Source organism: Haliotis rubra, unplaced genomic scaffold, assembly GCF_003918875.1.
Source record: "Haliotis rubra isolate DU_JTF1 unplaced genomic scaffold, ASM391887v1 Scf191, whole genome shotgun sequence".
Lineage (NCBI taxonomy): Eukaryota > Metazoa > Mollusca > Gastropoda > Lepetellida > Haliotidae > Haliotis > Haliotis rubra.
Window position 1 is genome coordinate 1,492,400 of NW_025765903.1, and position 11,858 is coordinate 1,504,257.

Below are 11,858 nucleotides of genomic sequence, written 5' to 3' on the forward strand. Positions count from 1 at the left end.
CGGTGTGTTCCAACATCCGTTTTACCAAATGGGTCTTGCCAGATGAACTTCCTCCTATGATAGATATACTTATAGGTGTTGGAAACGGTAGTAAACAAGAGCTTTCTGCAACAGTAGGTCCATCATTAGAGTGATCCATGGCTATACCGTACAAATGTCCTGAGACAACTGAACTCATCGTGGTCCGTGCACATGGACTTATACCATTCACAACATAAAGCTATTTTTCTAGTCTAATTTTATTATTATTGATGTTTTCCACGAGTACAACATATATTCAATACTATAATGGACAGAATTCAGTACTGTGTCATGAACAGCATTTGAAACACAAAACAATATTCACTAATATTACATATATGTCTGATTAGTACACGATAAACACGAATCTGCACAATATCTGAAATAGTGACAAATAAATGTGGATATGTATTCATCATTGATGAAATGATCATTCGTATCAAACTGTCGTACAATGTCATTCAGGCGTAAATCGGCTTTGAATTTACTTAAAAGATAGTACAATGTAAACAGACCACATATATTCGATTTGGAAGATTGTAATTGTTTTGTGTTGCGAGTGTAGCAGCTACTATTTAGCAGCCCTCGTGTAAACGGTTCTCTGTGTTGACGATTAGTCCAACGCCTTTAGCACGCATGCTCGGTGTGAGCACGGGTAGAGTGTCTTTAGCAAAAACGCCTAGGACACGAGATCGTAAACTCGGGTCGCATCGTACGGCACATCGAAGCTGTGAAGCTTTCATTATCATCTGGTGATTACTTGACAAACACGTTGCGGGCTTGGTCGATTTCAATGAGGGAATTTCGCTGAGTCAAGACAACGCAACTCAGCGTGCTGGTGAGCGCCGACTTGAATTCCAGTTCGAGCCTCACGCTTCCCGATTTCACCAAGTTCAGGTACTCCGACTCGGCGCACATTGTGTCGATGTCGAAGACGAACAAGGCATTCCCCAGGAGAAATTCGCTTCTGGTGATGGCATTGCCCTTGTCTTCCTTCCACAGTCCCATGCCGTCGAGCATGTTGACGTAAGAGGAGACATCGTCCGCTTCGGCGGGTTGACCCGGCACACTGACTCCGTCGATGTACAGCGTTATCTTTTTAAGCATGGACGACTTGAAATTATAGGGATTGCCGGTGTAGCTGCCGTTCAGACTCGAACTTTCCACCAGTCCCACGACGTATCGGTTGGCGACGGGATTGCTGACGTTGTCTATGGTGTGCGTCTGTTGTGTGGTCGGGATGCTGGTCACCTTGACTTCGCTTTTGGTGTACGGGTAGAGAGCGTTCGATTTTTCGAAAAGTGTGTTGTGAGCCAAGATCAAGGCGGGGTTGACTTTGACCTTGCACACCTCCAGATAAGCGTCCAAGAGTTGAACTTTGAATTCGTGATCAGTCACGTCGCTCATCAAACAAAATTTGGGTTCCGATCTGAACATTTTCAAAGTCAGGTCCACGTCGTTGGGGAGGAGTCGGTTGACGTCGAAGATGTCCTCGTACACGGGCCCCGACATGGTGAGTTCTTTGCTTTTTGCGCTATGAAAGTGCCACGTAATGACATTCCCGAATTGACAGATCCGGTGACGTTACTGCTTTCCAGATCCGCGTCCCCCTGGGCAAAATCCTTGGCGAACAGCTGCGTCCCCAACTGAGTGTTTTTCGCTTCCGCACCATATCCCAGCAGGGCCCTCATCATGCTCTTGTAGGCGTAATGGTTGTTGGTACTGGACACGAGCTGGTTCTGCAGGTAGACCGAGACCTGGGAGAACAGCGACTGCATAAACAAGTTCACTGGGGCCACATTTTCGTCCTCTGCCAAGGCCGTGCCATCGGTCTGTGTTACTTTGACTTTGACGTGCAAACGGGTGCGCCTCAGATCGGTGTAGTCGGGGCCTGAGTTGGTCACTTGAAACTCCAACGGGGCAGCATCGTTGATTTGGCTTAAAGGTCGCACGTTCACGAAATAATGTTTCTGTATGCTAGTCTGATAAGGAGGTAGCGTGAACAGATTAAGGGACTCTGGAACGAGCTCGTCGAATTCGTTATCGTTGATGAGTGACATGACGGCTCTATGTTCCTATAATGGACGTCTTTAACTGAAGATATCGTTTTCTTGCACGGGAGTACACTGGAGCGCTTTGGCCGTCTTGGAAGGTGTAGCGTTGTTGTCGGTTCGACGTATCTTCTTCGTTGTGACGCACCTTTCGCCCGCCTTGCGTTTTAAAGCCTTCTGTCTTTTGTCTTTGGCCCCCGCTCTCTCTACCTCGCTTTGCGATTCTGACGTCATTTGCAAAGTTACCTTGATCGGGTCACGGTGCTGTTGTTGTTGTTGTTGTGTTCCTGCTTGACGAGCCGGGATCACCAGCTTTTTTGCTTTCCCGTGGAGCAGATGAGATGTTTTCCTCGCCTGTTTGTTATCGAAATACTGTTTAAACTTGACGTAGTCTGGGAAATACAGTGGACGTGAATCCATGTTGTTTTTTTTTACTCCACAAAAGGATAACGTCTTAAATGAAGTGTAGCGTAGGTCTCTTCCGTTAAGAATGAAGCTGTAGACGCATTTTCTGACTTTAAATACAATTCGATATTGTCAGTGTCTTTCAATTTGACACGAATGTTAAATTCAGTACCAAAGGTGTAGGTAGGTCCCTGTCTCAAATCGATGCGTCTCAATAAAGCCAGTTGAGTTTCGCCCGCCAATGTACTGTCGCACAGGTTACACAACACGTCTACGTAATGATCCGTGACCTTAGTCAGATCCACCTTTCCAAAGTTCAACTCCGTTAAGGATACCACCCAGAATCCGTCGAAGACTAACCTTTGATTTAATTTGACACGAAAATGATGGGGTGTATTATCCGGAAAGGATGTCGTTTTGGAGTCAGAGCTTTTGAGAAACACATATTTCTCCATATTTTATTACACTTCTTTCAATTCGCTTTCTTCCACGTACGAGTCGAATGACTTAGGCCAGCCGACCCATCGCACCAGAGCGTATGTCTTCCCCTTGACTTTTTTCCTTTTAAGCACTTTCTCGACTTGCCAGAGCGCATCCGCTGCTTTGCTCACCTTTTGAAGCTCGTTTGTGTAAAAAGACCCTATCAAGGATTCGTCGTGAAAATCTTTGAGTTTGTACTGAGGAAACCCCTGTTTCCTGTAACGTCGAGCCACTTTGAAAAGCTCCTCCGTCCACTTGAGGTCGAGTTCCTTGCTGAAAGGTTTCCTGAGGTATGAGATGCGAACCAGATCACCTACTTTAAATAAGTATTTCTTGATTTTAGGTTTGCTGACTTTTCTCAAAGGTTCCAGATAGATATGGTTCCACACTTTCACTTCGTTGGTTTTATTGACGCGTGCTGGAGAGAGTTGGGGTAAAGACGAATGTGGGGTATGATTGTAGTTGTTCACTAAACCCGGTAGAGCGTCCAGATAATGTTTGGTGTTATTACGGGTCATGTACCGTGTGATCAACGATTTCAGCGTCCTGTTAAAACGTTCCACGTAATTACTTTTTATGTTTTCATTGCGGGCTATGGTGAGTTTTATCTTTTGTTTTTGCAAAAACGTCTTGAATACACCCTTAAATTCACTTCCGCCGTCCACTCTCACTTTCCTAGGACGTCGTTGCTTGAGGATTTGTTTGAAAGCACTCAAGACAGATTCGGGCCTTTTATTTGACAGGGGGAAAAACAAATGCATACCTACTTAGTATGTCAATAGCCACAAGCAAATAACGTACACCCTGATTCACTTTGCTGTAGCGTGAAAGATCGGCGAGGTCTAAGTCAAACATCTCATTGACGGAATTAACCCTCACTCTCATGCGTTGGAATTTATGCCTGACTGGTTTGTGTAAACTGTAAGCATCTTGGTTCTTGACAAACCCCTTGACCTTTCTTAGTTTAACGTCGGCTGGTCTGTTCGCCTTTAACACATCGCGCAGTTTGGAGGGTCCATAATAAGCCCCTGGTTTGGTGGGGTTATAATAATACTCCGATAATGCTTTCTCGTGCCTCCTTATGAATGTCTTGTTCCTCCGTTGAGAACTCATGATGGACTGCGACAAGACATGGCAAATGGGTAAATATATATAAACATATATTATCATATATAACACAACAGCAAAAGACTATACATGTGTAGTTTATTGACTCTTAAGCATTCTCTTGCTACACATCAGACATCCATCATTTTGAAAGTCTTTTTACCTATAGGAAGATTGATATGTATCAACATTCGTCCGTTTTAAATCTGTTTTCCAAAAATAACATCTTATGCACACGTGATTTCAAATCATGAACCCATTCCGCGGTTTTAAACTGTGAGTCACGATAATCTTTGCACTGAAAGGGAACCAAACTGAAAGCAGTGACCGTGTTCAAGGATGAGTCATCAGTTAGCAAGTTCATCCATCTGTCAATCACGTGATCATCGTTCACCTCGGTCATGGCGGCGTTAAAGTACTTGTCCACTTGCTCCTGTTCTGACAGGTCGCGACAAGTATGGACTAGTTCTTCGTCAAACATGCACCCAAAACACAGTTCCCACGAAAGTCGTCTCACGATCTTCGTGACCTCGAAACTGTAACACAAAGTCAGAAGTGCCTCTGCATGTTTTAGTTGATTCACCATGACCACTTCGTCTGCACACACAGCAGCCACTTTCCTGGACTTTTTTACGATCACTCGTTGGGTAGCATTGTGTTCGTCCTGAAATTTTCTCTTCGCATCCTTCAAACATTCACGTCTGTCTTGGAACCATTCATTGGATTGCGTTATGATGGACTCTTTCAGACAATGTGGTGCTCTCATCACTTGCTTCCAAGTGTAGAAGGTCGCTCGATCATCTGACGTCCTGTTTATATAATAAAAAATATATATATTCACATTCACCGATGTTGAGAAATTAGTTCATGAACACAAAAATAACCTCTCCCCACCAGGAATACCTTTCTTTACAGTTTCCCTTTTTTTTTTTTCAATTTTTTTCGTCAATTTCCAACTGGTTAATGTTGACTTATTGGTCATAGTTTGGTGTACAAGAATACAAACCATTTCTACGCTTCTTGTTCTCATGGTATCTGTTCAGTATGTGTCGACACCTGCACAAGATGCGAGAGCTGGACGAACACCGGTTTTTCTGCCAATTGGATCTTCTCATTTGCATGAACACTAATCTCCTCTGATTGATTTATTTCCAAAGTCAACAGTCATGTCAACTGGAGTGGTTGAGTTATCTTTCACACTGACCGTGACAATCGCGACTTTATTTTAGGGTTAGGAAGTAGATACCCCAAGCAGCTGCCCAACAATGCTATCCATACATTTGAGTTTTCTTTATTCAGGGATAAGTTAACAATGCAGGTAATCACACGATATAGATAGATAATACAAATTTGAGAAAAAATACGGTTTCTGTCTTTGATACGATTCTACCAAATAGTCTCCAGGACTCTATAGACCTAGTCCTATCTAGAGGTTGTGCCTCTACGGTGTCTTCCATGCTTATGAAACCATGACTCATGGTTTATTGCTTTTTATATTACCATGGCATGGTATCGATCAATATGTACACCTAATGTCTATAAAACTATGAACTTATCAGAAAAAAAAAGGGGTGACAGGTGGTCGCTAGTGTTTGAGCAGCATACGTTTGACACATTGTGATAAAAATAATTCCACTGCAATACGATTTATTGACACACCCAATCTCTCTAGCTCCATATACAATGAGTAAACATTACATCGTGAAAACTATCGAGTTATCGGAAGCTCCCCTTTGTCTAAACAAATCAACTCGTCCCCACCCTCTTGGTAAGGTCACTGCAACTCCCTCCTCCCAAGACTCCTAATGTTTAGTTTACAAATAACATTCTCTGTGTGACACCAATGCTTCAATTCAACTGCTAAACACTCTTTCGTTTTCAAAAATGAGAAAAAAGAAAACAAAATGCACAAACCTTGCTGACATGATACACCGTGTTACAAGCACAACTTCTGTCTTTAAGAGCTAGTCGATGAAATGACTTTTAGGCGCAAATGCGTGTGTATGTGTGTATGTTATGATGTTGACGTATTTGAAATTCATTGGTTGATAGGTTTCAAGTTTATCACGTGTTTGCTAAAATCATAAATGATTGGATCTAACTGTGTAACTGTTGACACTTTTTTATTGTTTTGAATATTTCAATGTTGGTTCCTGTAAGTGGTTGAAAATTCATGGGTTGATAGGCTTTTTGTTTATCACGTGTTTACTAAAATCATAAATAATTGGATCCATGATGAAATCATGTTCATTACACAAGGAATGACATACACCAACAAGAAATTGGATATAAAAACATACTTTATTGATGTATTTTTTGTTTTTGTTTCGAAAATTATACAATGAGTTGAATATCTTGTTGACAAAATACTTTTTACACTCATGATTAATATCATCAACACACACATGCAGATGAGTACAAAATAGTTAACATAATAGTGAACACACTCTAAGTTTCCTTCATTTTCTCTTTAAGTCTGACTCTCAGTTCTTCTTTTCTAGTGGATGTGAAGAAATGTTTGTTCAGATAGTCAATATTTTCATACTGAGCGATCCCCTCAATTTGAAGTGCGGTTGGTTTCATTCGCTCTCTAGCGCTTGCGAGAATGGTCTGATGTGGCATTTCCGCCAATGCTTCATCGAAATAACATTCAACTCGCTCATCATCGTCCATCATTAGACATGGGTGATGAACCTGTGATGGATGGTCAGTTTCACACCCATAACAATGTCTGTTACACAACTGATGAACCTTCTCTTGAAGTTCATCCAGATATGCGGATTCAAGCACACAATCGAATAACAGTCTAGTGACAATTGTGTTAGCACTAGTATTATCACATGTTACTGCTGCTGCTGCTGCTGCTGCTGCAGCTCGTTGTTCCACGGTGACCTCTTGGGTGGTTATGGTGAAGGGTGAGTGGTATGCTTCCGCTCTGACCGTTGGTGTGGATAGTTGACGTCTCAGTGTCATCTCGAGATGTCTAACCCCGGCAAGACAGGCTGCAAGAGGACTCCCTCGTAGTGTTCTTCCTTGTCTCACTAATTGTCCATTTCTTCCAGTCACCCTGTAGCGGTATCTCAGATTTCTACTCATCCTATAAAAAGCAAACAATAAAATAAAAAATATATAAAAAAAGAAATAGGTGAATAAATTTGTTAGGATTGTTACTTTATAATAAACACTTGTATATTATTTTTTTCTTGCATTATTTATTAACGTTGTTGTTCAAATAGATAACTAATGTTGTAAGAAATACCTTTTCACATATCAGGAATGCAGGGTGTTCGAGGTTCGTGGTATCATCCATGTTTGCTAGACTCTTAATCTACTTAGAGTGAGGGATTTTATGTATTTTGGTTTTTTTTGTTCTTTAAAGGAATTTTCTGAAAAAATATTGGAAATGTTTCGAAAAAGTTCTAAAGAGGTTTGAATCCATACGGTCGTGATGTAATGCCATCTGCCAAGAGGTATCGCTTATCATCCTGAGGAGTCAAGGCTATTTTTGTCACTTTGTCTGTGTAAAGCGTATTGTGAATTGATCGAATCTGATGATAAGTGGACATATTTTGTTGGTGTTTGAAAAGACAGTCTTTGTACATCTGGTGACGAAGATGTTTTTTGACAAAGTTTTTTTGAACACCTTTGGCAGTGCGCTTCTCGACCTGTTCACTGGGAGTTTTGTCAAAAATGAAACTATAGTTCTTGGGTCGAAGTCCAACAAACTCTCTGATTGTCTTACCACCTACTTCATTTTTCATCAAGCCAATGACCTTGTGTCTTTCCATGGAATAAAGCGAGTGGTCTTTCGAGTAGTTTGAAGTGTCAAAGAGGTGGAGGTTCCCTAACATGAACTCTTGAGGATCGCGAAGAGCAGTACCCGCAGGGGACCAAATTTGATAAAACAAACTATCTGTGTCTGTCATGAGGACCCTGACCTGATCGCTAGTGTACTCCTTTAACATGACATTATAATGGAAATCATAGAGAAGCCTTTTAGCATGCTCCAGGATCGTGAATCCAACGCTCACATTTTGATTCAGAGTCACACACACTTTCTCCATGCTCACCACGACCAAATTTTCAGAAAAAATATTGACACTTTTGAAATTACATTTTGCCGTGAACCTTCTCAGTCTTTCTTCGGTGGTGATTAATTCAATTTGCTTGTAATTTCTTACATTTTGTAGTTGTTTCCCGTACACAGCATTCGAAAGCAATTTGAACAAATCTTTCGAAAAGTCATCTGTGGATTCTTTTCGTTTTTGTGTGTTAAAGTCAATATAAGGCTTCATCCATTTGGATTGAGTAAATTTCAATACTCTGTGTACTTTTGTCAGTTGCAAACCCAATCGCAAGTATTGCTGTAAAGTTCCGAAATAAATGACATAATTCTCTTTGTCTTTCAGGGTCGAAAACAGTTTGGTCCGTGTGGGTGGCTTCTTCTCATCTTTCTTCCCTAACAAACCTAACTCTGTGAGCAAGTTTCGGTGATAAAGTGACAAGTCGTCGAAAGGAATGCTTTCTTTGGTGGGAGCGAGGGGCAAGGAGTGATGAGCAGCGTGAAGATGACGTGGATATTCCAAATCGCACTCTACAACGTAACCTACCATGCCTTCGGGGTCTAGCTGCATCCAGTCAATGGCATCTACCTCTGTTTCATCCACCCATTCTTGAGCTGGAGAATATATCTCCTTCTCGTCTTCTTTCTTCTCCTCCTTGGCAATTGGTGAGGCCAGAAGTTGACTTAACATTAACCACATTTAAAAAATTCGAAACTAATGATTTACAATATAAACAAGAATTTAGTCAATTAAGAAATAAATATAATACCTATAAATCCTTATATACAGATGGATCCAAGGATGGTGGCGCGGTTGCTTGTGCCACTGTCATTGGGTCCAAAACAATATCTTCCAGACTACCCAATGACAGTTCAATTTTCACAGCAGAAGCAAACGCCATCTTAACAGCTCTTAAATATATTAATAAACACCTTAAATATAAACAATATATCATCTTTTTAGATTCTCTTCGCAGGTCTTCAGGCTATAAAAATCTTTCTTGCAAACATCCACTTTTATTAGAAATTATTGAATTGTATAATGAGCTTGCTACTGGACAATGCGACATCGAGTTTTGTTGTTTACCCAGCCACGTTGGCATTTCTGGGAACACGATGGCTGATATTGCTGCTAAGGCAGCACTCAACAAATCTGTGACACCACTTCTGATCCCATACTCTGATTACAAAGCTGCTATAAGATCTTATATCCGTGATCTGATGCAAAGAAGTGGGACACCCAAGTCGGTATTAATAAACTACATGCAATAAAACCTTATATTGGTTACACCTACTTGGGTTGTCAGTCCAGATTTGAGGGGAGGTCATTATGCGACGATGTCGCATTGGCCATACCAGATATACTCATGAATATTTATTGAAAGGCTTAAGATCCTCCGTTTTGTATCCCTTGTGATGAAAGGATCACAGTCAAGCATGTCTTGGTTGACTGCATCGAATATTCCATCACAAGGGATATCTATTTCACATCCAAAACACTGAAGGATCTTTTAATAATGTCAGTTCTCATTTAATTCTTGCATTTTAAAAAATTAGATTTGTCGACTGATTTGTAAATAGGTATATATTTTATTATTGGTAGTTTAGATTAGCAACTTAGATTGTTAGTGGCTGTACCCTCAAAGGGGGTTGACGTAGCGTAAAATTATTGTCCTCCTGAGAGGGTACGTAAGTCCCAAAACATTTCAAGTAAATTTCAGTCTACCAGGTTTTAAATCGTAGTATTTTTGTCATTTTAATGTATGGCTTAATCTCAGTATAAACGCCAATGGCTGAAGGGATGGTGTAATCCAGCTAGGGTCCATGCAGGTAGCAAAGTAATGTAAGCCCCCATGGGCCTTAGTATGGTGATCTACCTTCAGTTGTTGGCGATCTATAGCCCATTTTTAGATTGTGTTGTCCCCTATGGTTAAAATGTTTTAGATTTAATTACTAGTTTTACACATATATATCTGTGATACTCTAGTTGCTTTACTGTCCTTCGACGACAGGTTTTATAATATATACATATTCCATTACAATGTAAAATGTTCTCGTCACGATATGGATGAAATATTGCCGATGTGACGTTAAATATTAACTCACTCACTCATCCACCCATTCAAAATCGCCTCGTGGTAAAGGACAACTCATGGCCGCGCCATACAAATTGTTAATGTCATAATACATCAGATAGGATTCTGGTTTCGATGGGTCGAAATCGGACATGTGTTTGTTGTTGGCTTGGGCGTATCGATGATTGATACTAGCCACACCCCCTCTTACCGCATTGGAGACAAAATTGTACATGTCTGGATCGGTCATGAGATCTAGTTTCACCCCTGTCATCAAGAGACATGCATCCATAGCCATACCAGGGAGGGTGTAGTATTGACATGGATCGAGCTTGTAGTAGCTCAGACACGCCGCTGAATGCTTCAAACACATCGGTTAGAATCAAAGTGTCAACAGCAACGTACAGTTCCTATGAATTCCTCTCACGGATGTGATTTTGAAAGTCTCGCCAAATGTGTTGAGCAAAGGCATATTCTTCTTCCTAAAATGGTATCTTCACATAAAGAGGAATAAAAGTCATCAACGCACTGAAATTCTGTTTGGTCTAATTTTTCAAATGTGTTTACTTGTTCAGCAATAGCACGGTAGTTTTTGTGTCAACAAAGTCACATGTTCGATAGTTCTTTGCCACATAGACAAATTCCTCTTGACCTTTGCTTCTCGTTGTTTGCCAACGTTTGCAAGCTGGTATTCAAAAATTTGTAACTGTCTAAAAACGCAGAGGTGATCAATTTGAAACATGATAAAGTGTTCAGAATTTTGAGCTATGCAACGCCAATTTGCATCAGCAAAATAATTCTCGCAGCCTGAAGTATCAAATGATTGTCGTATCGAGAGGCATTGTGGACAAATAACATTCAATGACATCGTGATCTCTTTGAAATTGACATTGCATGAATTGTGACACAGACCCCTGACTTGACCGGTCAGGGTGATCGATCGATCGATGTGTCTCTCACCATCTCGCATCTCCTCTCCGCAAAGATAGCAGTGGTTTTCCAACTCTAAAGCTAACCTTTCTTCATGTGTCAATTTCATGGGGACAGGATGGTTTAAAATGTCCATGATCTGATCAGAATCGAGTCAAAAGGTGTGTCATGAAATGTTCTGCAGTCTGTTCCCACTATAGGTTCTCAGTGGAAAAGAATAGAGATCTGGTTCCCTACACACTATTTGATAACTGTACCCACAGGGAATGTGTTTTTGATATGTTGATTTCGAATTCGCTGTCTCATCATGTTCTAGAGGAGCCAAAACACACTCGAAATCTGCATAGATCACAAAAGGTACTTTATTCATTTTACTGTACTGTCCCAAGCCAAATGTTCAAACGCTTTGTTTGGTTCAGGCATTTTAATTGCTAAAGTTGCACCTGGTGATGACAGTAGGGAACATGTTTTACCAAAGCATGTTCAGAAGCAAATGTCCATAAACATTTTCTACATATGAATTTACTATTGTTAGTGTCTACAGCTTTCCTGATAAAACCTGTCAAACTAGTGATCAGAACATTAACGAGACAGTGGTGGTTCATCGCCCTCCTCTATTTCTTGAGTTAACAGAAGTAGATCGATGTGACGATCTTTGGGTACTTCATAGAAGTTATTGGACTGACTCGCAAAGGAAAGACGATGGGTTGTTTCTCATCTTCATTC

At 40.8% G+C, this 11,858-nt stretch overlaps 1 protein-coding gene across 1 annotated transcript; it reads right to left on the reverse strand.

The window, feature by feature from the left end:
- Positions 1-777: 777 nt before the first annotated feature.
- LOC124274482 (uncharacterized protein F54H12.2-like) lies at positions 778-1,458 on the reverse strand. The gene has a single exon (XM_046709841.1). The coding sequence runs from the start codon at positions 1,456-1,458 to the stop codon at positions 778-780; it is 681 nt and encodes a 226-aa protein (XP_046565797.1).
- Positions 1,459-11,858: the final 10,400 nt, after the last annotated feature.